At 36.7% G+C, this 25864-nt stretch overlaps 1 protein-coding gene and 2 pseudogenes across 1 annotated transcript in view; 1 reads left to right on the top strand and 2 right to left on the bottom strand.

Moving 5' to 3' along the window:
• The first annotated feature begins 1011 nt into the window (after window positions 1–1011).
• Window positions 1012–25864, top strand: part of Frg1 (FSHD region gene 1) — a 33338-nt gene continuing 8485 nt past the window's right edge. The window contains exons 1-5 of the mRNA XM_074054777.1: window positions 1012–1310; window positions 3354–3424; window positions 20366–20491; window positions 21378–21435; window positions 24084–24198. Of these exons, the coding sequence (XP_073910878.1) occupies window positions 1249–1310; window positions 3354–3424; window positions 20366–20491; window positions 21378–21435; window positions 24084–24198 (432 nt within the window). The 5' untranslated portion in view covers window positions 1012–1248. The remainder of the gene's footprint in view (window positions 1311–3353; window positions 3425–20365; window positions 20492–21377; window positions 21436–24083; window positions 24199–25864) is intronic.
• LOC141416513 (tetratricopeptide repeat protein 14-like) lies at window positions 7387–7969 on the bottom strand (annotated as a pseudogene).
• LOC109692102 (tetratricopeptide repeat protein 14 pseudogene) lies at window positions 8179–19566 on the bottom strand (annotated as a pseudogene).

Raw genomic sequence — 25864 nt, 5'->3', positions numbered from 1 at the left:
GCTATAGTGAACTATGGGTGTATTCAGAGAGGTTGAGGCAAGAGGAAATTTTTTTAAAACAGAAATGCAGAGGATTGCACCAGATATTTGGAAACAATAATTCTTGGTCAAATGATTAATAATTACAGTGGACCCAGCAACTGCTGTGCAGATGTTATTGTAGAAGTACTTTTGGTATAAGGTAGTGGTGGTAGTGGTGGCCTCTGTGCAAGCTTGGAGTTCTGGCAATCTTTTGTGATAGTTACTAGCAGGCAATCATGTCTTAAGATTCCTTACCAACCTCCTGACTTTACTTATTTTTGTAAGGATTAACAGAAGCCACTCCATTTTGATTCTGGCAACTTCACCATTTTATTCTCTGGACTAGGTGATTTCTTATTGCAAAGATCATACAGGCAGCACTATGTTGGATGTTTGGAAGGGGAAGAGATGGAGGAAGGAAAAAAATACTTAGTTGACGGAAGGTAAGGCAGCCTCTCTGAAGACCCACCCTATGCAGAAAAACTGGTATCAGTCTTCCATGCCTATCTCCACCCCCCACCACCAAATTCCTACAGCACTTGCAATATTTGAGGCCAAAATTTGGTGCCTGTACATTACACTTATTGCTCCCTGTGCATTACTCATGTCTCCCTAGTGAAACAATACCACAAGCAATGACTGATTTGAAATGGTCGGCAAGGTTGCCCGAGGCCAGGGCTCCGACCACTCTCAACTTCCCACGCTGCCCCACGCGCGGGCCCAACACTGGCTGCCCCAGGCGCTCAGGCCTGGTCCCCTGCAGACAAGCGCGGTGACGGCGGATTGACTCATTTCACCCACGGGCTCATCAAATCATCACTTCTCCCGAGGCCCAGCAAGCAGGAACTCTTGTCAACCACAGCAGGAGACGCCGGTCACAACAATTACATGTCCACGTCCACCAGAGGGCGCGTCCACCTGGGTGTCCGGATTGAAAAAAGTAGTAACATCCGGGAGTTCCGCCACCGGAAACGAATGAACGCGGACATAGTTTGGCCCTCGGCAGCTGCCGTACGGCCCGAACGGCAGTAAACAGGAAGTAGGGTTTTTATTTGAGACTCCGATGTTTGGGTGAAAAGGCGAAGGATTCCTGAGGAAGGCATCGCCTCTCGCCGTTACATAACTCCGACGGAGTCCTTCCTTTCCCTCACTTTTTCTCCTCCGCTCGCTTCTTCTTCGGTCTAGGTTATTCTCGTGGCCGGCTCCCACCTCTGTCTCGTTAGAACCATGGCAGAGTACTCCTATGTGAAGTCCACCAAACTCGTGCTCAAGGGAACGAAGCCTAAGAGGTAAGCCTCGCAGCCCCGAGTTAGCCGGAGGGAGCTATGCCAGCCTCTTGTCCCAGGGTTCCGACTCGGTCAGTCTGACCCCCGAAGCTCAGAATCATAATGTCCTGTCTTTGGGGAAAGTGTCTGCACCCTGCCTCCCTTCCCCCACAAATGTCTGGATTTATTATTAAGGACGTAATACGCAGCGTGGAACGTGATTGGATCACACAGTAGGGTACGGGTGTGGGTTGGGTTGTGGAGCCCGTTTACTCATTAATTAAGCGTTGGGGTGTTTTTGAGTTTCCATGTGTTCCTTGATACTGTCAAAGAATTAGTTATGAGATAAGGTTAACGTGTGTAGAAAATAAAGAGCCAAATGAAAGAGGAGTGGCAATTTATGATTATTATTAGCTTTTGGGGGGAAAGGTGCGTGTTCACTCAGATTTCCACCTCTTTTTTGAACCGCAGATTTGTCCAGGGGTGAGCATTTCATTCCGGTCCCAGTGGTATAGAGTGTTTGGGGTACTTCTAGATGAGAGGAAAGACAGTGTCAGGGAGCTAAGTGAAGCCACCGCCTTTGAGAACTCCTGCTAGGGATCTAGTTTCATACAGAATTTGTCCCGAATGAATCTGAAACTCTGTCCCGAGTTGCTGGGAGGAGGGCTGGCGAAGTGGCTCAAGTGGAAGAGTGCCTGCCTAGCAAGCGTGAGGCCTTGAGTTCTAACCTCAAGAAAAAAAAAAAAGAAAGAAACCCAAAGTAGCTGGGAGAAGAAAAGAACACTTACATTATGATTAAGATGCAAACAAGTGTACCTTATAATAGCTATCATAATTAAAAGTGATATGTGCCTGAAGAATTGTTCTAAGCACTTTGGATATTCACTTTTCTAAAATCTCTCTAGGTTTTTTTTTTATAATTGAAATATTTCATATACCAAAAAATTCAGTGGTTTTTATTATATTCATGAGGTTTAGCACTGTGTAGTTTCTCAACCCCTTAACCATTAAGTGCTAATAACCTTTCATCCCTTCTCCCAGTTCCTGGCAGCCGCTAATCTTTTCTTTCTTTAAGGATTTGCTTATTAGAGATATTTTATTTCAGTGAAATCATCAATATGTAGCCTTTTGTGTCTGGCTTCTTTTACTTAGTATAACATCTTTGAGGTTCGTCCATTTTTGCTGTGTAATAGATTTGTTCCTTTTTATGATAGAATAATGTTCCTTTGTATGGCTGTAACACATTCTATCAGTGTGTAGGGATATGTTTTCATTTGTCTTGGGTATACATACTTAGAAGTGGAATTACTGGGCCTTATGATAACTCTGTGTTTGACTTTTTGAGAAACCCTAAGTTATTTTCTAAAAAAGCTTGCACCATTTTACATTCTCACCAGCAGTGTATGCAGATACATACTAACCCTTAATCCTTGTAATAATCGTAAGAATTTTGTTATTTTCATTTTAAAAAGTGAGAAAATTGATTCACAGATTGGTTGGTAGCTTTTCCAAAAATCACAGAGTTAGAAAGTGACAGACTCAGGATTTAAAACTAGTCAGTGTAGCTGCAGAGTCTGCTTTTAGCTATAAATCAGGCCCAGCCAGCTGTGGTGGTGCATGCTGGTAATCAAGGAGGCAAAGAGGATGAGGCAGGAGGATCATGAATTCGAGGCCAGCCAGGGCTACTCTTGCCAGGCACCTGTGGCTCACAGATGCAATCTTAGCTACTGAGGAGGCAGAGATCAAGAGGATCGTGGTTCAAAGCCAGGCCAGGCAAATAGTTCACAAGACCCCTAGCTCAAAAAAACCTATCTCAAAAGTAGGGCTGGTGGAGTGGCTCAAGGTGAAGGCTCTGAATTCAAACTTCAGTACCGCAAATAAATGAATAAATAAAATACAGGGCCTGAAGCAACTTTTCAAAACTATAATTAAATCAATGGAAACCAGTAATTTATAGATCACTGTAAAACTTAAAAGACTTTCTAAGCTTCCATCATGTGATAGTTAACATACACCACTACATCAGTCTATCTAATCTCATGTATATGAGTAACTTTTCTCTCATAGTAAGAAGAAAAAGAGCAAAGATAAGAAGAGAAAAAGAGAAGAGGACGAAGAAACCCAACTTGATGTTGTTGGTGAGTCTTTTCAGATCTGAGAAAAGTGAATATTTGTTGAGATCTCATTTAAAATGTTTTACTGCTTAGAAATTTATGACCTATTCATATTGACTTTAAGTGCTCACACATAATTTTTAGTTACAGATTTCCTTTACTTATGAGCACATTAGATGCCACTTCATTATAAGAACAGTGCACAGACGAGAAGAAGCCTGGCTCTTTACAAAATATTTTCCTTGGACATGTATTCATTTTAATAGTGGAGGTCAGCACTTCATCTCTAAAGGAAGTACAATCATAATAAAATAATTCTTTTGTAAACTGTGAAATGAATGAAAATTCTAATTAAACAGAGTAGAACATAATGGTAGCCTATAAATAGTACTAGAAATACAGCCAATTTTTCATTTAGTCATTTTGTCCTTTAAGTTTACTTAAAGCAAAGTTTCTCATTTTTTCCTTTTTTTTTTTTCTTTTTTTTTTTTTTTGACAGCACTGGGGTTTGAACTCGGGCCCTCACACTTGGTAGATAGGCATTTTATCACTTGAGCCATGCCCCAGACCTTTTTCCTTTCAACTGTTTTTCAGGTAGAGTCTGACATTTTTGCCATGACTAGATCCTCCTACTGAAGATCTCCTGTATAGCTGGAACCATAGGCACACACTGCCTTGCCTGGCTTGTTGTTCGAGATGGTTTCTCATTGACTTTTTGCCCAAGCTAGCCTTTATCCTCAGTCCTCCCTAGTTCCGCCTTCTTAGCAGCTGGGATATGAGCCACGACACCCAGTTGCAAATTTCTGTACTTTTAAAACTCTGGCAAGTTCGATTTTGAAACTTCATAAGCTATGGCTCCTTTAAAACTATACAAAAACAGTTCCCTATTTTAAAAGGTGGCTCAGGCCTGTAATCCCAGCACTTGGGAGGCTGAGGCAGGAGAAGATCTTGAACTCGAGGGCTGTGCTACATAGCGAGTTCCAGACCAGCTTTAGCTACATAGTGAGACCCTGACTCAAATGATAAAAGGGGGAAAAGGAATAGCATAAAAATTGTGTTCTAGGAAATCCCACATTGTTCTAAAAGATCAACAATTCTAAGATTAGGGTAATATCAAGGATAGGCATGTAGGTGTGGATTTACTGTGCCAAAGGACAGGTGACTATTTAAGGCTAATATTTATCTTTAAAAAAATTGTCAGGTAGTTGTGCAATTTCACTCTCCCACCAAGGATGAATGAAAGTTCCAGTTGCTCTTCATTCTTGCCAACAGTTGGCAATATCAGCCCTTTCTCATACTCTGGTGCTCCTTTTCATTTCTTTTATAGTGTTTTTTTTGATGAGCTGAAGTTCTTGATTTTTCTAAAGCTCAGTTTATTATTTTTTCTTTATGGTTACTGCCTTACTACTCCCTTCTAAAAGATCTTTTACTTCCCCCTTAATCATGAAAAAATTCTTCATTTGCTTCTAGAGGTGCTAGTTTTTAAATTTTTTGCATTAGAATGTATCATCCCTTTCAAATTAATTTTTAGTGTGAAATAGGTGTCAAGGGTTGGGTTGTTTATCAGTTCCTATTGATAAGCAGGCATTCCAGTCCCCTTGTTGAACAGACTTTACTTTCCCCACTAAAATGCTTTGGAAGGCTTGGGATATATTAGTATTTTTGTTTGTTTATATAAACAACAGAGAAGTCTTCAATCATGTTTCTTGTGAGTATAGTTTTCTTCTTCCTTTCTAATCCTTGTATCTTATTGATTTATCATATCAGCCAGGACTTCTGTTTTGTTGAGCAGAAATGGTGAGAATAGTCATAATATTGTTATTCCTAGTCTCAGGCAGAAAGTTTTCAGCAGTCTCCTATACAAGTATGATTTTAGCTATAGGATCTTCATAAATACTTTGTCAAAATGAGACTCTCTCCTTTTAAACAGAGTCCTGGGAGTTTTTATCTGTCACATACTTTTTCCTGCATCTCTATGAGATGCTTACAGTGCTTTCTTCATTTATTCTGCAGATGACTTGCCTTGGTTTCATTTTCAACTCTTGACCCATCTTCACATTCCTAAGTTAAACCACAATTTGTTGTAATGTGTTATCTTTTGGTATGTTGCTATATTTTATTTCCAATATATTTTTGAGGATTTCTGTATCTGCTTTAATGGCAGATATGAGGCTTTTATTTCCTTTTTCTTACAAGTATATTTGATTTGGGTATCAAAGTAATATTAGTCTCATAAAATGAGCTGAAAAGTAACCTCTCTTCCCTATTTCTAGAAATAGCTGTGCAAAATTTTTTCTTCACGTTTGATAGACTCCAACAATGAAGTCATCTAGACCTAAAGCAGTTTATTGGTTTAATTTGGAATTTTGTGTGAAATTTCTAAATTTTGAATTAAATTTCTTTGATATTGTCAGATTTTTTTAATTCTGTCAATTTCATTAATATGCATCTTTAATACAGTTTTTGTCTTATGTGAGTTATTGAATTTATTGGCATAGAGTTCAGAATACTTTTCTTATTATCCTTATAATGTCTATAGAATCTATATTGCATTCTCTAGCCACTATTCTTTGTATTGCCAATTTTTCCCTTGGTCAGTCAATCTAGCTGAGTTTTACCAGTTTGTTGATCTTTATAAAGTCCATCTTTATTTTCCCTGTTGTTTGTTCATTTTCTGTTTCATTTATTTTCAGTTTACTCTTCTCTTTTTGTTTTTGAGACAGGGTCTCACTGTGTATCCCAGGCCGGCTTGAACTTTTTCTCTTTGTAGCCCAAGCTGGCCTCAAACTCAAAATCCTCCTACCTCAGCCTGCAAGTGCTAGAATTAAAAGTGTGTCCACCACACTGCTACTTTTCTGTTATCTAATAGCTTCTATACCACTTGAGTCACATCTCTAGCTCTTTTAGCTTTATAGTTTTTTAGATAGTGTTTCACTTTTTGCCTGAGGCCAGCCTCAGATTGTGATCCTCCTACCTATACCTCCTGAGTAGCTGGGATTGTAGGTATGTACCATTGTGCCTGGCCTATATCGTACAAATTTTGATTTTTAAAATTTTTCACACAGTTCAAAATATTTTCTAATTTTCATTAGTTTTTCTCTTTGTTTCAATGGTTATTTAAAAGTATACAGTTTAATTGTAGATATCTTATTGTTGGCAATTTCTAACTCATTTATAATATAGTCAAAGAACATACATTCCTGGTGAATTTCCATGTTGCTTAAAAAGAATGTGTATTCTGCAGATGTAAGTTACACATTTTCTATATGTCTTATCAATTGGGAGATGGGATAGGTGTTCAAATCTTGTGTCCTTTAGTGATTTTTTACTAATTATACAGTTTACTGAGAAAGCTGTTAAAATCCTTCAACTATAATTCGCAACATGTCTACTTCTGTCATTTTGTACTTAACGTATTTTTAATCGCTATTATAAAATGTATATACGTTTAAGATTGTTAAGTCTTCCTTATAAAGACAACCTTTTATCTTAATAAAATGTCCATCTTTAGTTCTTTCTTTGTCTTAAATTCCACTTAAATTATTTAAAGATCCTTTTGCTCCCAAGCTTGGTGGTTGGTTGGTTGTGTTTTTATGTTGTTTGTTTGTTTTTGTTTTTCTTTTCCAAAAGCTGAGGGCTTTTAATTTAACAGAAAAGAGAGTAAAATAACTTTTGATGAAAACAATCCAAGTGTTCAATGGACAAATTTTAGGTTTTTCTCTCTGTGAGATAAGGTGGGCCCAGGAATTCTCACATAGTATAATACGATGAAGACACAGTGCTTTTCAAGGATTTATCTTTAGATGAAGAAGTTTACACTGTTCAGAATAAGAAATACACTACACATAAACGTATCCATAAAAGCTAAAACTCAAGTTTTAACAAGGGGACCTATAACTGAAAATTTGAGGAAAGCTTTCCATAATCTCTGCAAATATTTCTGCATTGGACTGTTAGACAAAAATACCCCAAACTTATTAACAGTGTTAGTGTAATGGTGCAGAGTTCCTTGCTGAATCTTTTTTTTTTTTTTTTTGGCTTCTTTCCTTTTTCATTCTCTGATTAAATATACTGAGTAAATTTGCAGGTAATTTTTTAAATCTGTTTACTGATTGTTCTTTATTCTCCCCAGAATTGTCGTCTCTTTCATATTCTTCTTGTTTTGTACCTAATCAATGCCTTTGCCTATGTCTACTGAAATCACATTATCCAGAATAAGTGTATATGTTGTTTTTCAACTGACTTCCAAAAGTAGTATGAACTTGGAAATGAAGTTCTTCACAGAACCTGGCCCCTATCTTCTATAGTGCTCTTTTATTCCCTGTGTGTCCTTTTCAGATCTGTAACCACATGTCTTTATTTTGTTCTCTGAATCCCTACAGAAGGAATCTGAGGAATTTGTTCTACTGAAAACATGGCTTTCTGGTTTATATGACTTTTCAGTTTTGCTAGTCCCTGCCTGGGTTTTATAGCTATTGTAAAAATCTCTTGGATCTTCAGACCTATCTCCAAATCATCCAGTATTGCAACTGAAGATGAAGAGAGAGGACATCTATCTTTCTCATTCATCTGTGTCTGGTTTGGTTTTTTGTTTTGTGGGTTTTTTTTTTCTTTTTTTTTTTTTTTTTTGGTACTGGGGCTTGAACTCAGGGCCTCCGCCTTGAGCCACTCCACCAGCCCTTTTTTGTGAAGCGTTTTTTTCAAGATAGGGTCTTGCAGAACTGTTTGCCCAGGCTGGCTTCGCACCAGGATCCTCCTGATCTCTGCCTCCTGAGTAGCTAGGATTGCAGGTGTGAGCCACCAGGGCTGGCCATCTGTGTCTTTTGATATGGTTACCTGTCCTTTCTTTCCAGCAGTTTTCCCAGTTCTTATTTTTGGTGAAGTATTAAATGGAACTTGATAGCACTCATTTTTCCTCTTCTAATCTATGTGACTTGAGGATGTCCTGAATGAATGCCTTTTGGAATTGCAATAACATTCTGAATGGTTCCTCTTATGTTTCTTATGCCTTTTGTGATCAGAAGAGGAAGAAGAAACTAATGATCAAAAAAAGAAACACTTGAAGATGATTTTCTTTTCTTCACCTTTTTCTCTTCTTAGAGCTTATGTATGTTTTCTGCCCTTCTTCCTATTTTCTTTGTTTTCTGCTTTTCTTTTCAGCTTGTTTTTCTCTGCATATATTTATAAAGTTTCTGCAGTGTATCCTCTGCATCTTTAAAAGTCTCATCCAAAGCCAAAGCTTTCTTATAGTAACTTTCAGTGTTTAAAAACTTTCTTCTAACTGCCCTCTTCTTTCCTCAGGTGTCTAGCAGTGGTATTTTCTTAAATTCCTGTGAGTTGAACAGTTTCCTAAAGCAAGCTCAGCATGTTCTATTGCTTCGTTCCTTTTGTCAAATACAATGCTTCACAAACTAACAAAGCTTGCATATTCTGTTTGTGTATTTCCAGAGCTTCATTTTATTGTATTCATTCATAGCATCCACATGGCATCCCTGCTTAAATCTTCACACACTTTAAAGCCCAAGATGCAGATCCTTTCCTTTCCCTTTCCTTTCTTCTTCTCACAGTACTGGGGCCTCACACTTACTAAGAAGGTTTTCTACCACTTGAGTCATATCCCAGCCCTGTTTTGCTTTAGTTATTTTTCAGATAGGTTCTCAAGTTTTTGCCCAGGGCTGGCCTTAGACTGCAGTCCTCCTTCTGATGTCTCCTAAGTAACTGAGATTACAAGTTTACACCACAATGCTCAGCTTTTGGTTGAGATCAGGGTTTTACTAATGTTTTGCCTGGGCTGACCTCAAACCAAGATCCTCCTAATTTCTACCTCCCAAGTAGCTGAGATTACAGGCATGAACCACTGTGTACAGCCCTGAGGTCACTTGGAGATGTATGATTTTTTTTTCACTCTACTGGGCTTTGAACTCAGCCTCATGCTTGCTAGGCAAGTGAACTACCACTTTAGTCACACTATACCAAGATGCAGATTGTTAAGTAATGCAGAGGCAAAATCATCTTTAGAGAAATGTTTGCTCTGTAGGCCTTTCATTAAAGATGGTGGAATTAATTCATCCATCTCTAGCTTTTCTAGGAGGAATTCAATTACTTCTGGATTAACATATCCCAGGGAACTCTGCATATTTTCATAGGATTCCAAAGAATTGCTTAGAATTCCTTTATAGGAAGCTCTTCAGAAGTAGTTACTTCTAGTTTAAAACAAGATAGGTGTGGTAGAAGAAATGAGCTATATAGAGACACAGTATGCTTTTCTTGGTATCTATCAATATCGTTGATTCCAGCTCAGATGAAGCCACCAGTTTGGTAATATGATAAAGATCCATGGTTCCTGTGAGAAGGCACATGCCTTAATGGACAAAGAGCTATGACTTCTAAGTGGACTGTGTCCATCATGATATTTGCTAAACGTATTAACATAAAAAAACAGAATTCCTGAATGGAACTAATTCTTCCATGCTCAATTTTTCAGAAGACAGCTCTCCATGCATTCATTTCCATGAATCATTCTGAAGGTAGGCTTCAGATGCACCATGATCTTCATTAACTTCACAAGTTACAGATGCTCTGATTTCCAGGAAAGCACAAACAACAGATCTGCTTTTTGGAGTTGAATTTCTGTATCTCGGTATTGTCAGTTGTCCCCTCCATTCTGCCATGTAAATACTGCTGGGGTGGCAAGCCCCAGGTAGGCCAGCCACAGGCTTGAAGAGACTTGTCTTGTTGGAAGGTTCGATCATCTTTTTGCTTGCTCCAGAGCAGGAAGAGCACTGACGGCCTGTGGCAGTTAAGCGACTGCGGGGGGGATTGCAGGGCCCAAGGCCGGCAAGCTAGTTCTGTGTGCAGTATTTGAGCCCTGGTGTCCAGGATGTTGAGAAAGCATAACCCATGTTTACATAGTTGCCTCCCAGAAATGTCTTTTTTTAACTAGAGTATTTAATTATACCAATAATGATTTTTATTGTGACCTTTTCATACACATATATAATGTACTTTGATCATGTTCAAGCCTCCATCACCCATATTGTTCTCCCTTTCCCCTTCCTTCCTCTTTCCAAATAGTTTCCTTCTACTTTCCTGTCTTTTTCTGAACTAGTCTAGATTCTGCATATGAGAAAAAACATGTGAATAGTTGTCTTTCTGAGTCTGGCTTATATTGCTAACATGATAATCTCCAGTTCCATACATTTTTCCTGCAAATAACAATTTTGTTCTTCTTTATGGCTAAATAATACTCCTGTGTGTGTGTGTGTGTGTGTGTGTGTGTGTGTGTACATAGCTACATTTTCTTTATCCACTGATGGGCCTCTAAGCTGATATATACCTCCTTTGTGTGCTGACTTAGATTCCTTCTGGTATATACTCAGGAGTGGTATAACAGGATCATATAATAGTTGTATTTTTAGATTTTTTGGAGAAACTCCATACTGATTTACATTCTTGCCAACAGTGTATAAGGCCCCCACTCCCTCATCCTTGTCAGTGTTTGTTGTTTGTTTTCTTGACAATAGCCATTTGATTGGAATGAGATGTAATCTCATTGTAGGCGTATTTCTTTGATGGCTAAAGATACTCAACATTTTTTTTCATATGTTTATTTGTACTACTACTTTTGAGGCTACCTATTCAATTCATTTGCTCATTTATTGGTTGGATTATTTGTTCTTTTGGTATTTAATTTTTTCAGTTTTTTTATATATTCTGGATATTAATCACCTGTTGGATAAATATCTGACAAAGATTTTCTCCCATTCTGTTAGCTTTCTCTTTACTCTAGTAATTGTTTCCTTTGCTGTGCTTTTAAATTTGATTCAATCTCATTTGTCAGTTATTGCTCTTATTTTCTTAATTATTGGAGACCTAGTCAGAAAGTTATTGCCTATGCCAATATCTGAAAATTTTTTTCTCTGTTTTCCTGTAGTAGTTTCAAAGTTTCAGGTCTTACATTAAGGTCTTTGATCCATTTTGAATTGATTTTAGTAGAGGGCAAAAGACTGGGATATAGTTTCAAGTCTTCTACATGTGCATATTCAGTTTTCTTAACACCATTTGTTAAAGAGCTGTCTTTTCTCCAAATGTATTTTTGATACATATGAATCAAACAGCTGTAGCTATGTCGGTTTATTTCTGGGTCCTCTATTCTATTCCATTGTTCTGTGTGTCTGTTTATGTGCCAGGACCATGCTGGTTTTGTTACTATGGCTCTGTGGTATAATTTGAAATCAGGTATTCTGATACCTCTGGTGATGCTCTTTTTGCTCAGGATTACTATGGCTATTTGGGGTCTTTTATGCATCCATATGAATTTTAGATTTTTTTCCTAGTTCTATGAAGAATGTCATTGAAATTTTTATGTGAATTGTATTAAATCTGTAGATTGTTTTCAGTAATATGGCCATTTTAACAATACTAATTCAGTTGATTTTTGAACATGGGAGATCTTCTCATCTTCTATTGTCTTCTTTGATTTCTTTCTTCAGTGCTTTATAGATTTCATTGTAGAGGTCTTCCACCTCCTTGGTTAAGTTTTTTTCTAGTTGTTTTGTTTTTAACTTAAAACTTCTCCCTTTTTCATTTTAGAGGTTTGCCTTATGAGTTAATAATGTTTGATTTCTTTGCTACCTCCTTTTTTTTTTTTTTTTTTTTTTAGAGATAAGGTCTCTCTCTAACTATTTGCCTGGACTAGCTTTGAACCATGATCCTCCTCCTGAGTAGCTAGGGTCACAAGTGTGAGTCGCTGGCACCAGGCCTTTGCTACCTCTTATTTATTTACCTATTCTTTTAGTGAGATTTAGTCTTTCCCAAGTTTTCATGTTTATGTATACCTTTCTTATTTTATCTCCTATAATGCAGGCTTACATGAATTCTTTTAATTTGTGCTTATATGGAGGATCTTTATTTCTTTTTTAGGTGTTTTTTTTTGTTTTTTGTTTTTTTTTTTTTGGCAGTACTGGGGCTTGAACTCAGGGCCTTCACCTTGAGCCACTCCATCAGTCCTTTTTTTGTGAAGGAGTTTTTCAGGATAGGTTCTTGCAGACTATTCACCTGGGCTGGCTTTGAACCATGATCCTCCTGATTTGCCTCCTGAGTAGCTAGGATTACAGGTGTGAGCCTCCAGTGCCCAGCCTCTTTTTTAGTTTTAAAGGATAACTTTATTGGATATAGTAGTCTTAGTTGGCAGTTGTTCAATTTTAGAGCTTGAAATACATCAGTCCATGTTCTCCTGGCCTTTGGGGTTTCTACTGAGAAATCTGCTTTTATTCTGGTATGTTTGCCTTTGTAATTAACTTGGCATTTCTCTCACAGGTTTCAATAGTCTTTCTTCATTCTGTATTCTTGGCATTTTAACTATAATACAACATGGAGAATTTTTTTCTGGTCATACTTATTTAGGTGTCTACATGCCTCATGTACTTGAGTGTTCATTTCTTTCCCTAGATTTGGGAATTTTTCTGCTGTAATTTTAATGATTAAGTTTTCTTTGTCCCTAGTGTGTATCTCAGTTCCCTCTTACACACTACAGATTCATAGATTTGCTCTTCTAGGTTGTATCCCAGAGGTCTTGAATGTTGTGCTCATGACTGGTTTTTTCTTTTATCACTATCTGATTGTAATACTTCCTCAGCCTTGTCATCAATTCCTGATATTTTGTCTTCAGTTATGGGACTCTCGAGCCAAGACACAGGACACTGAGGCAATTCAGCAGGAAGCAACACTTTATTGTGCCAGCACAGACTCAGTGGACTCGAGTCCAAAGGAAGAACCCCAAGAGCAATGGGAGCTTACCTTATATACTCTTGCAAGCAGGTTACAGAAGCAAAAGGCAAAGTTTAACCCATATATGGTTGCATGCGACTCTGTTGGTTACTTCACCCCCCACCCCAGTGAACATTCTTCACGTTTAGATTCTTTTAAATTTTATCTCTCTGCTATGCCAACCCTTCCCCCTTGCTCCATTATCAGAACACAGACTTGTCTGTTTCTTTTCTGGTCCTCCTCCCTCCTGCATCCTACCTGGTCTAGTCTGTTACTGATGCTTTCCCTTTAGTTTAGTTTTCTTATTTGATTTATTGAGCTTTTCATTTCCAAGATTTCCAATTGGTTTTCTTCCAGAATATCTGTCTCTTTGCTGAATTTCCATCTAAGTTGTTCAATTTCTCAGCCAGGTCTTGAGTTGACTTCTTTGCTCCATTCATCTGTTTATTTGAATCATCTTTGAGGCCACTGATCATTTTTAAAATTATACTTTTGAATTCTTTGGCATTTCAACCTTTTTGGTATCGTTGGATTCAGTTCTTAAAGAGTTACAAACCTTTGGAGGAGTCGTGTTGTCTTTTTCATATTTCTTATGTTTCTAAGTTGTGATTTTCACATGGATATCTCTTTCACTTATATTCAGGGGGTAGGAGTGGGGAGGTCTTCTTAGTGAGCAGCCAGCTTTCTCTTGAGGGCTCAATCCCTAGTATCACTCAGAGAGGAGAAAACAAACCACTATAACAGCAACAGCATTAAAGCAAACCAGATATAAAAACACAGTTACAAAGTCAATTAAAACACCCATCAATAACAATAGGAAACAAATGACAAAAAATAATGTTGAATAAGCTACAAAGTTGAAAAATCAGTTTTGGTAAAAGTAATGGTAAATGAATGAAATAAAGGTGGTGACTGGAAAGGGAAAAAAAGAAAAAACAAGGTTAAATAGAAGAAGCCAAAAAAAGGAAAGAATATGAAGAAGAGAAAAGAGCAAGGGATAAAGAATTGATTATAAAATAAATATGTAAATAAAGTTGGATAAAGGTAAGAAGAAGAATAAAAAAATGAGTTTTTAAAACAAAGTATAAACAGTATCATCAAAAAGAAAAAAGTTATTAAAAAAATACAAATAATTGGGGAAAATTCCTGGTCCTTTAATATTGAAATCTGCCAGGAGGGTGGGAGGGAGTGAAAGTAGTTTTCTCATCTGTCCTGTCTGGTGTCCTAGTTGCTTATGGTTGGGAGGGCAAATTCAGCACCAGTTACTCTGTCTTAAGAGGAAGGCCTGTGGGTGTGTTTGTTTGTTTGTTTTGTCCTCTCACTTTCTTTCACATTATGATTTTTCCAAGCATGATAGATAACTAAGCATATACCTGTCTTTGAATGAAGAAAAAAAATTAGGTTTTTTTTCCCCAACTAAATGTATCTTAGCGAAATGAATTCAAAAGGGACTGGAATGAATTGAATAGGGTAAATTAGTTTAAGCCAAAAAAGATTATTTCAACTCATTAAACTATGAATTACTCATAATTACAAAATGTATTCTGGTTTTTTTCAACTTAATTTTAACTTTTATATCATCCTTTTAAGCATTTTAATCTATTGATCACATCTTATATCCTCACTTCTCTGCCTTGAAGGCATAATACTATCAGTATTTATTATAGCTACTCTAATGATTCTAAACATTTTATTTTATACTTTTTGCTACCACTTATTGCCCTAGTACTCACAGCATGCAGAGCAGCTATATGTAGGCTTAGCTTTGCTTATCATAGTAGCCAGTTCCAATGGCGTTAAATTTAAAACCTCATCTTCCTACATTGCTAGAAATTATTCCTATAATTTCTATAACATGATACTCAAAAACTCAATAATCTTCCTATTCTAAAGCTGTTTTGTTCATTCCATAGAAAGAAAGACTTAAATAAACCACAGTGGATTGGTAAATAACATGAAAGAAATTCTGCCTTTCATGTGGAAAATACAAGTCTGGACAATGATAAAGAGCAAGTCTATAAAGAGTTCATTGGACTGTACTAGGTTTGGAATTTATAATAGCATAGTTTGTGAAACTCCTGGATGATTTGTTTTCCCTAGAAACTAAAGCCAAGTATATTGAGTCAGCAGAACTACAAAAAATAGTTAGACTCCATTGCCATAAGGAGTAAAATTCCATTTCCAAAACTAAGATAATATGGTCTCTTTGTGCCAAGTGTACAATAAAAGTATACTTGTTGCTCTGGCACCGAAGCATTGGGTCAGTCATAAGGCAATGTGAACTGTCACATGACTTTTCAACTGTTTTTATCTCCTCAGAGGGTTTAGTAGATGTGTGAGCATCAACATGAGGCTAAGTAGCACAGGGAGGTAGATGAACCACAGAGATCTCTCTAAATATAGGTCCTTTCTCTTAGTATCTGCAATACCCCTAATATCAGAAAGAATGGGGACCATGAAAAGTGTTTTACCAACTCAAGTTATTTTACAGTGCGACATTCATCTACTTGATACTTAGAAAACATGTTGGCTCTCATTCTCACTGTAGAGATGACTCACTTTATCATTTCCACTACAAAAAAAATTGGTGAGTAAAAGGGCTGGAGGCATGACTCTAGTGGTAGAGCTTCTGCCCAGTAAGCTCCAGGCCCTTAGTTCAAATTCCAGAACCACCAAAATAATAAAATACTAATTTTTTAAAACACATATTGAGTCCTGTCTCTGTGCCAGAAGTTAAAAATGTCGTTCCCAAACAGTGATCAAAGAAACATTTGGAGTTTCTCAGCAAGGCAAAAAGAAAAGTTTTACTTCTACAGAAGGGTACAACCACAGACAGTAGTCTGATAGGCAGAACACACTGAGCAGGGAGTTAGCTCAGTTTTTATCTTTTTGCCCCTCACCCTGATGGACAGGTTTGAGTCCACAATCTTCCCGATTGGTTACTTAAAAAAGGGGGCATGGGGAAAGAGGGATCTCAAAGCAGGGAGAACAAGAAAACTCTTTTGGGAAATACTCATCTTTAAGCAAGCAGTTTGAGATTAGGACATCTGGCAATAAACAGCTCTTTGTTCTGCAAGAACCTTGGAAGATCAAGCAATATTTCACAAAGCATGTAGATAGCAGTTCGCGGAGGTTAGCTGGCATCTACACAATGATAGTTTTACATTAACTCCTTTGACAGAAGAGACCTAACTTTAGTAGATTATTACACATAAATAATATGTATCTAACCCTTACCCTCACAAACTTTATTTTCTAAAAAATTAGATGAAAGGTTATAGTGTGTGGCAAGTTTTGTTATGTGTTGTAAGACTATAGCAGCAACATCTAAGTCTGTAAGGTTTAAAAGGAAGTAACTTCTAGCATGTCTCCACATTTGGAGAAACATGAAGTAAAGTGTTAAAACAGATTCTCAGCTTCAGCTTCGGTGTCTGTAGCACATAACTGGGGACTGAGGTATGTTCAGTGGTAGAGCACTTGCCTGGCATGTGCTGTGTAGGGCCTGGGTTCATTCCCCAGTACTGAAAAAAAAAAAAGCTATAGCTATACCTAACTTAGAGATGGGCAACTTCAGTGTCCACTACACTGCTTTTTTATAGCTACAACCCATGGGGTGATACCCGTGAGTGTTAAATTACTTTAATCATTAAATCTGTAAGTAGACTTAACTTTGAGTGTAGGCCACTTGAAATCTCAAGAAGAAAACAGGAATGAGCTCAAGGTAACTGTTATCAGTTGAAGTCATTTTTCTGTGTTGGCAGAAGTTGGAAATTTTGTCTGCCAGAAATTTCATCTGCAAGTCACTATTCAGATGCTATATTGAAATTGATTTATTTAATATTATGTGCAGACAGGGGGTGTAACTAGTCGTAGAGCACTTGCTAGCAGGACAAGTGTACTTGGTTAACTTAGCACAAAACATACAAAATACAAAAAATGTAAAATCATTAACTCTTGCATTAAGGAAGATTTGCTGATCACTACTGATAATGATTCTGATTAGATCATTATTTCTTTTACTGAAAACAATTACAAGTAACTCAAATTATTGTCTGAATCTCTCAGTGAATTACTTTTATTGCTTCCTAACAGTCTTTAGCTAAAATTCTGCTTCTCTCCATTAAACTTTTTAAGTGTCCACCTCATTGGCTTTTAATACATATGTTGTGCAACTGTCACCACATTCCATATCCAGAACTTTTTCATTCTGGGAAACTGCAGCTTCATAACCATTAAACATTGTTCTCCATTCCCCCTCCTTCTAGCCACTGGCAACCATCATGCTTCTTTCTGTTTTTATGAATCTGGTACATTCATATAACTAGAATCTTACAGTGATTGTGCTTGGATGTTTTTCACTAAGTGTAGAGTATCTTCAAGATTCTTCCATGTTGTCCATCTGCTTGAGAGATATAGAGATGAGGAGGATCACAGTTCAAGGTCTGCCCAGGCAAAAAGTTAGGGAGACTTTATCTCAGTAAACCCAGCAAAGCAGGAGACAGAAGTAGGAGGATGAGAGTCAGAGGCTGGCCTGGGCAAGATCATGAAACTATCTGAAAAGCAAACTAAACCAAAATATCTGGGATATGGCTCAAGTGGTAGAGTTTACAAGGCCTTTGGTTCATGCCCCAGTACCCCCCTCTATGTTGTATCATGTGTCAGAATTTCCTTTTTAACGCTGAATAGTATTCCATTGTAAGTATATATCACATTTTGTTTATTCATTCATCTGTCAGTGGATATTTAAGTTCCCTCTACCTTTTTGGCTGTTGTGAATAATTTTACTGTGAACATGTATGTACAGATCCTTCTTCAAGACCCTACTTTCACTGCTCTTAGATATATGCCCAGAAGAAAAATTGTAGAATTCTGGGGTGGTTTTGTTGTTGTTTGAGGAGCTATCATACTGTTTGCCATAGGAACAGCACCATGTTACATTCCCACCAGCAGTGCCTCTAAGGGTTTCAGTTTCTCCACATCCTCACCAACACGTTTTTTTCTGGGGGGTTATTTTGTTGTTGTTTTGTTATAATAGCTATCCTAATGGGTTGAAGTGGGATCTCATTTAACATAACATTCCTAGTTTTAATTAATCTAACATTTTCTTTTCTTTCTTTTTCATTGCAGTGTTAATTTGTGTTTTCCTAATGGCTAGTGTTGAGCATCTGTTCAGGTGCATTCATTTCCTTTCCTGATTTTAACTGTGTTGTTATTTTGGAGTACTCTGTATATGCTGGATGTTAATTCTTTATTATGTCTGATTTGCAAGTCTCCATTTTGTGGGTTGTCTTTTTACTGTGTTAAAAGTGGTTGTGATGTTAAAAGATGCACAAAAGTTGCTGATTTTTATGACTTTCCAAATTGTGCTTTTCTTCTGTTGCCTTTCTTCTGATGTCATATCTAAGAAATCACTGCAAAATGCAGTGTTATGAAGCTGTTCCCCTATGTTTCCTCAGATTTTTATAGTTTTAGCTTTAATTTTACATTTTTGACCCATTTTAAGTTAATTGATAGCTAAAATTTTACTAATTTTTTGTTAATTATTAAAAGCATGAGCTGTTCAGTTACATAGTAAATTTTGTATAGTGCAATTAACTCAATTTTGAAAAAACTTTTTTTTATAAAAATTTCCAAACTAATACAGAAGTGGATAAAAGATTGTAATGAATCTTTCGTGTACCCATACCTATGTCCCCCAGTGTTAGTAAGTATGAATGTTTTGTCAGTCTTGTTTTATTTATATATACACACACCTTATTTTTTCTGGAGAATTTTCACAAGTCACAGGTTAAAGTTAAGACATTTTATCCATAAATGCATAAACATACATTTCTTATCAGGTCAGTGTCTCTCTCCCTCTCTCTTGTACTTTCTTTTTATACCAGCATGCCATTATCAGACCTTACAGAGTTAACAGTTCCTTAATATTATCTCATGTTCAGTTAATGTTTGGTTTGTTTCTATTCTAGCTAAACTACAATTTGGGGGAAGATTTGAGACCATATTTTTCTGTTAAAATATAAACTTTAGTAATGATTGCTAAAATAATTGGACTCAAAGTATAACATTTTCTATTGGTTATTTAGACCTGAGTGTTCATAGACAAAGACTGCTCATTTTGCTTCTAACCTAGTCATGGTTAAGTCTGCACTAATCCCCCCAATTAGGATCCAGCAGTTTCCCTTTCCACAGTTTCAGTTACCTGTAGTCAACTGTTGTCTGAAAACACTGAATAGAAAATTCCAGAAATAATGGAGTTTTAGAGCACATCATTCCGGGTAGTGTGCTCACCTTCTGGCTGAGATGCATATCATCCCTTTGTTCAGCATATTCACAGTGTGTAACTACCAGCTTATTAGTTACTTGGTAGCCATCATGGTTGTCAAGTCAGTTGCCATGCTTTCACAGTCCTTGTGTTAAAGCAGCCCTCATTTTACTTATTTAATGTCTCCAACACACAAGAATAGTGATGCTGGCAAGTTGGATATGCAAAAGAGAAGACCACAAAATACTTCTTAAATAACATGGTAAAAATAGAAGATATTTTGAGTCACACTCACAAAACTTTAATTTAGAGTATTACTTTAATTGTTGTTTTAGTGTTGTTGTTATCTTCGTATTCTGTGCAACTTATAATTGAAGCTTTATACATATGTGTAGAAAAAACAGTATATGTAAGGTTTGGTGCTAGTCACAGTTTCAAGCATCCACAAGGAAAGGGGAGGCCTATTGCATATGCTGGAAAGGCCTTTCTGTTGGATACCTAAGAAACAGTTTACAATAGACATTGCTGCTGGAAAACACACATGGATGAGTGGGTGGTGGCTGAAATGAGAGCAACTGTTCTCTGTATCATTTCGAACCTTTCATTGTGTTACTATTTCATAGTTTAAAGAGAAACCTTATCTTGACTGAGGTGGTGGTAGTCACATGAATCTCCTCACAAGCACACAAACGAGTACATATAAAACTGTTACAATCCAAATTGTGTTCATGAATTATATCAACATTAATTTCCTAGCTTTGACATTGTACGCTAGTTTATGAAACATGTTTTTCCATTAGGAAAAAGTGAATAAAGAGTAAATGAGATCTTTCTGCATTATTTCTTACAACTGTGAAGGAAAAGCTTTTTAAAGTAATTAAAACTTTGAGGAACCAAAAATAAAAAGTTTAAATACTGACTTTATTTTTTAGGAATCTGGTGGACAGTATCCAACTTTGGTGAAATTTCAGGAACCATTGCCATTGAAATGGACAAAGGAACCTATATCCATGCGCTTGACAATGGTCTTTTTACACTGGGAGCACCACATAAAGAAGGTTTGTGTCTCATGGAAGCAATGAAAGGGAAAGGCCATTTAAAGTATACATTATATGACATTCATGCTCTTAGGCTAAATTCTAGCTAGTCTCAAGCATATTCCAAAGAAACAGCCATCACAATGAACCCTTCTACTTTCTTTCCTTTCTTCCTATTTATCAACTACTGACAGCTCCCTCTTTCCAATATAAGTATTTGAAAATATTCTGCATAGTGCCAGAAGAAACAGCATAAATAACTAAAAATAGTAAGTAGAAACAAAAAAGAAAACCTGTGAGTCAGAAATTTGAATTTCTATTTTCTTGAGACCTTTTGCCCAAATTAGCCTAAGTAGAGTTAACAGTTGAAGTTTTCTCATTGCCTTTAGCCCACAGGGGACACACTAAAGAGTTATGAAGTAATTAGAAGGTAAAAAGAGTATCAGTTGGTCAGAGTGGTATTCCCTTGAATAAGTGAAAACATTTAGTATCTTAAATACTGAGTTATTTGTTTATGTACTGTACTTTACAACACAAAGAGAACATGTAATTCCAGCACTCAGGAGGCTGAGGCAGAAGGATTGATAGTTCAAGATCAGCCTGGACTACATAGCGAGTTCCAGACTAGCTTGGGCTACATAGTGAGACCCTGTCTCAAAAAGAGAGAGAGAACTGTCTTAGACGTGACTAGATAAGTCTCATGCCAACCTGTATTAAGAAGTATGTAAAATTTGCCACTTAGTGATAAAAAGGTAAATATCGATACTATGGATAGTGTATTACTACAGTCTTGCCCAAATATCCTAATATTCTCAGGTTTAATTTTAGGAGGAAAAAACAGAAGAGTATATTGTTATAAATATTTATATTTATAACAATCATTTTTTCCATTTTTTTTCCCCTATAGTTGATGAAGGTCCTAGCCCTCCAGAGCAGTTCACTGCTGTCAAATTGTCTGATTCCAGGTAAGCTCAAGTTGAACTATAATTATCAACTTTTTAAATTTAATTTCATTCACTAAAAAATTCCACTGTTTAGCTAGCATAGTGGTACACATCTATAATCTCATTAGGAGACTGAGGTAGAATCGTGAGTTTGAGGCCCGCTAGTCTACCTACAAGGGCTATAAGACAGAACCCCATTATCTCAAAACAACCACCATCACCAAAAGAAATATAAAAAGAAAAAAAAAAAAAAACGCTATTTAGCTAATTGAATTACAAGGCAATTTGATATAAGAAAAAAAACAGTTTTTGAAAAGATTTTGTGACATTTTAAAAATTACTTATATGCTCACTAAATTTTCAAGTACTATTAAATTAGATTTGTAGTAACTGTGTTTTTAGAGAAGAATTACACCTTTAGATACAAGTCAAATATCCCTTACTCAAAATGCTTGGGACTAGAAGTGTTTTAGATTTCTGATTTTTCTGATTTTATCAGGTTTGGAATGTTTACATATACATGATAAGGTAGCTAGCTTAGTGATGGAACACACATGTAAACACAACATTAATTTTTTATATCTCCCTTATATACATAGACTAAAAATAATTCTGTACAATATTTTTAGTGTGCCTGCATTTTGGCTGTGATCCATCATCACAAGAGGCTTGCTGTGGAATTTTCCACCTATGGCCTCATGTTTACACTCACAAAGTTTTGGGTATTGCACAGTGTTCCATATTTTCAGAATAGGGATGTTCAACCTGTATAAAGTATGTTTTATGATTGCTTCCAATACATAAAAGTAAGCCAGAAAAAAAAATGTGAGTTAAGATGAAAACTAGCCTTGGCGACAGTGGCTTATGCCTATAATTAGCTACTCAGGAGGCAGAGAGCAGGAGGATTACCATTCGAGGCCAGGGTGGGCAAGTAGTTCTCAAGACCCTATCTCAAAAATACCCAGTACAAAAAAGGACTGGTGGAGTGGCTCAAATGGTAAAGTGCCTGCCTAGCAAGCTCAAGACCATGAGTTAGACCCTAGTACTGCCAAAAAACAAAGGAAGAAAAAAAAGGAAGACTAATAATGTCAGAGACCAAATAAGGTCAGAAAGACCGTGAGAAGAAAATAAACCTAAGACTAAACCTAGTCCAGTGGTACTATGATATATTAATTTCCTAGTTCAGTCAAGAGACAAGCCAAGCACAGTGGTTCACATCTGTAATCCTGACACTTGGGAAGCTCAGTCAGGAGAATTGCAGCCTGGTTCAAGGCCATCTTGGATTACATAGTGAATTCTAGGCCAGCTGGGCTACAGAGCCTGACCCTGTCTGGGGGCTGGGAACAGTCAAGAGACAAACAAGAATAAAAGAAAAGGAGTATTGTTGAAATCATCAGAGAATGTTAGGTAATTATGAAGACCAAAAGAATATTTTACTCATTATTACAATCATTGTATAACCTGACTGTTTTTATTTTCACCGTGCAGAAGTACAGAGTGATGCTTTTGGAGAGTAGATCTAGAAATTGAATTCTAGTAGTAATTACATCAACATGAAAATTGTTTCTATCTATCATAAACGTGTAAATGAGTATATGAAAGTTTTGTTAAGTTCATGAACAACAAGGGTAAAGCAGAAGAAAAAACATCAATCAGTAACAAATTTGTTTATAGTCACAAACAAAAAACATAATACACAAATGAGGAAAATATTTGCCACAATTTCACAGGCAGCGAGTTCTTCCTCTTGTGTGTGTATGTGTGTGATATGCAGGATTCGTAACACTGATGACCCCAACAGAAACATGGCAAACAATAACACCCCAGTAGGAAAATGGACATGCACATACCAAATAATTTAAAAACTAAAAAGTAAAATAAAAGAAATGTGAATGTCATTCTAACTAAATAATTATAATACAAATTAAATAGATTACTCTTTTAACCATATCATATTTTTTAACTATTTAAAGAATATAATATTCTTTTAAAAATCCATGATTAAAAAAATTTCTCAGGCTGGGTGTGTAAATCAGTGGCATAGTGCTTGCTAGCATGCACAATTCCTAATCCAATTCCCAGCACTGAAAAAAAAAAATGCTAATTTGAGGTGAGAATGCAGGTTGTTTACAGCATTTTCTGGAAAGCAATTTGACAGGATCTAACAGCTTTAAAGCTGTTACTCTTGTAGCTAGGCCTGGTGGCCTGATTCAAGGCCTGGTTGGAGACCAGCCTGGACCACATTGTGATATCCTGTCTCAAAAGAAAAAATAATTGGCACTCCTTGGCCTAATTTCCTTTTATAAGAATCTCTTCTAAAGATAAATCAGCTATTTTATGTACAGGAAAGATATCAGTATGACTTTGTATAATGACAAAAAATGTAGCATTTGTAAAATGTTTGCTGTTTTATGTAAGATATTATATAATGCCTATATTAAAAAAGTAAATATAAAATTATATTTAGAGAGACCTTCAGTGTCCAGTGTGGCAGCAACTACCCACATGTAGCTTTTGAACACTGACAATACGTGTGAATTTACACATACACACTCACATATACACACACACACACACACACACATACACACATATACATACTATTTTTATGTTCTATTAATGTTCTTTCAGTTTTTAACGTAGTTTTTATCTTTGTTACTATTCTAAAGAATTGCCCTGAAATCTGGCTATGGAAAATATCTTGGTATAAATTCAGATGGACTTGTTGTTGGGCGTTCGGATGCAATTGGGCCAAGAGAACAATGGGAACCAGTCTTTCAAGATGTAAGTGCTACAGTGAAACTCCCAGTAGAGCTATCTTAAACAAACAAAAATGTCTTTTTTCAAAAATGGAGAACAGGAAGATAAAACACATGGCGTCTGGGAGATTGGTACCAGTGGGCAGGAGGAAGATATAAGAAAAGGGTTAGGAGGGTGAATGTAGTAGAAATATTATGTACTTATGTATGAAAATGGAAAATGAGACATATTGAAACTATTCCAGAAATGGGGGAAGGGAGAAAAGAATGATGGAGGAGGTGAATTCAACTATGATATATTGTAAGAACTTTTGTAAATGTCACAGTGTACTCCCAGTACAACAATAATATGATAATTTTAAAAGATTTTAAAAAAAAAACAGTGGATATATATTGAAGCTTAAAAAAAAAGATGTAAGGGCTATTACTATTTAGAAAAGTTTCCTGTTACTGGCACAAAAACAGACATGAAGACCAGTGGAACAGAATAGAGGATCCAGATATGAAGCCACACAACTATAAGCAACTTATCTTTGACAAAGGAGCTAAAAATATACGATGGAGAAATAGCAGCCTCTTCAACAAAAACTGCTGGGAAAACTGGTTAGCAGTCTGCAAAAAACTGAAACTAGATCCATGTATATCACCCTATACCAAGATTAACTCAAAATGGATCAAGGATCTTAATATCAGACCCCAAACTCTTAAGTTGATACAAGAAAGAGTAGGAAATACTCTGGAGTTAGTAGGTATAGGTAAGAACTTTCTCAATGAAACCCCAGCAGCACAGCAACTAAGAGATAGCATAGATAAATGGGACCTCATAAAACTAAAAAGCTTCTGTTCATCAAAAGAAATGGTCTCTAAACTGAAGAGAACACCCACAGAGCGGGAGAAAATATTTGCCAATTATACATCAGACAAAGGACTGATAACCAGAATATACAGGGAACTTAAAAAACTAAATTCTCCCAAAACTAATGAACCAATAAAGAAATGGGCATGTGAACTAAACAGAACTTTCTCAAAAGAAGAAATTCAGATGGCCAGAAAACACATGAAAAAATGCTCACCATCTCTAGCAATAAAGGAAATGCAAATTAAAACCACACTAAGATTCCACCTCACCCCTGTTAGAATAGCCATCATCAGCAACACCACTAACAACAGGTGTTGGCGAGGATGCGGGGAAAAAGGAACCCTCTTACACTGTTGGTGGGAATGTAGACTAGTACAACCACTCTGGAAAAAAATTTGGAGGCTACTTAAAAAGCTGGACATCGATCTACCATTTGATCCAGCAATACCACTCTTGGGGATATACCCAAAAGACTGTTACTCCAGAAGCACCTGCACATCCATGTTTATTGCGGCACTATTCACAATAGCCAAGTTATGGAAACAGCCAAGATGCCCCAGCACTGACGAATGGATTAAGAAAATGTGGTATCTATACACAATGGAATTTTATGCAGCCATGAAGAAGAACGAAATGTTATCATTCGCTGGTAAATGGATGGAATTGGAGAACATCATTCTGAGTGAGGTTAGCCTGGCTCAAAAGACCAAAAATCGTATGTTCTCCCTCATATGTGGACATTAGATCAAGGGCAAACACAACAAGGGGATTGGACTATGAGCACATGATAAAAGCGAGAGCACACAAGGGAGGGGTGAGGATAGGTAAGACA

Source organism: Castor canadensis, chromosome 14 (assembly GCF_047511655.1).
Source record: "Castor canadensis chromosome 14, mCasCan1.hap1v2, whole genome shotgun sequence".
NCBI classification, from domain to species: Eukaryota; Metazoa; Chordata; class Mammalia; order Rodentia; family Castoridae; genus Castor; species Castor canadensis.
The sequence above is the reverse complement of the archived record's forward strand: the minus strand, read 5'-3'. Positions and strand labels throughout refer to the sequence as shown.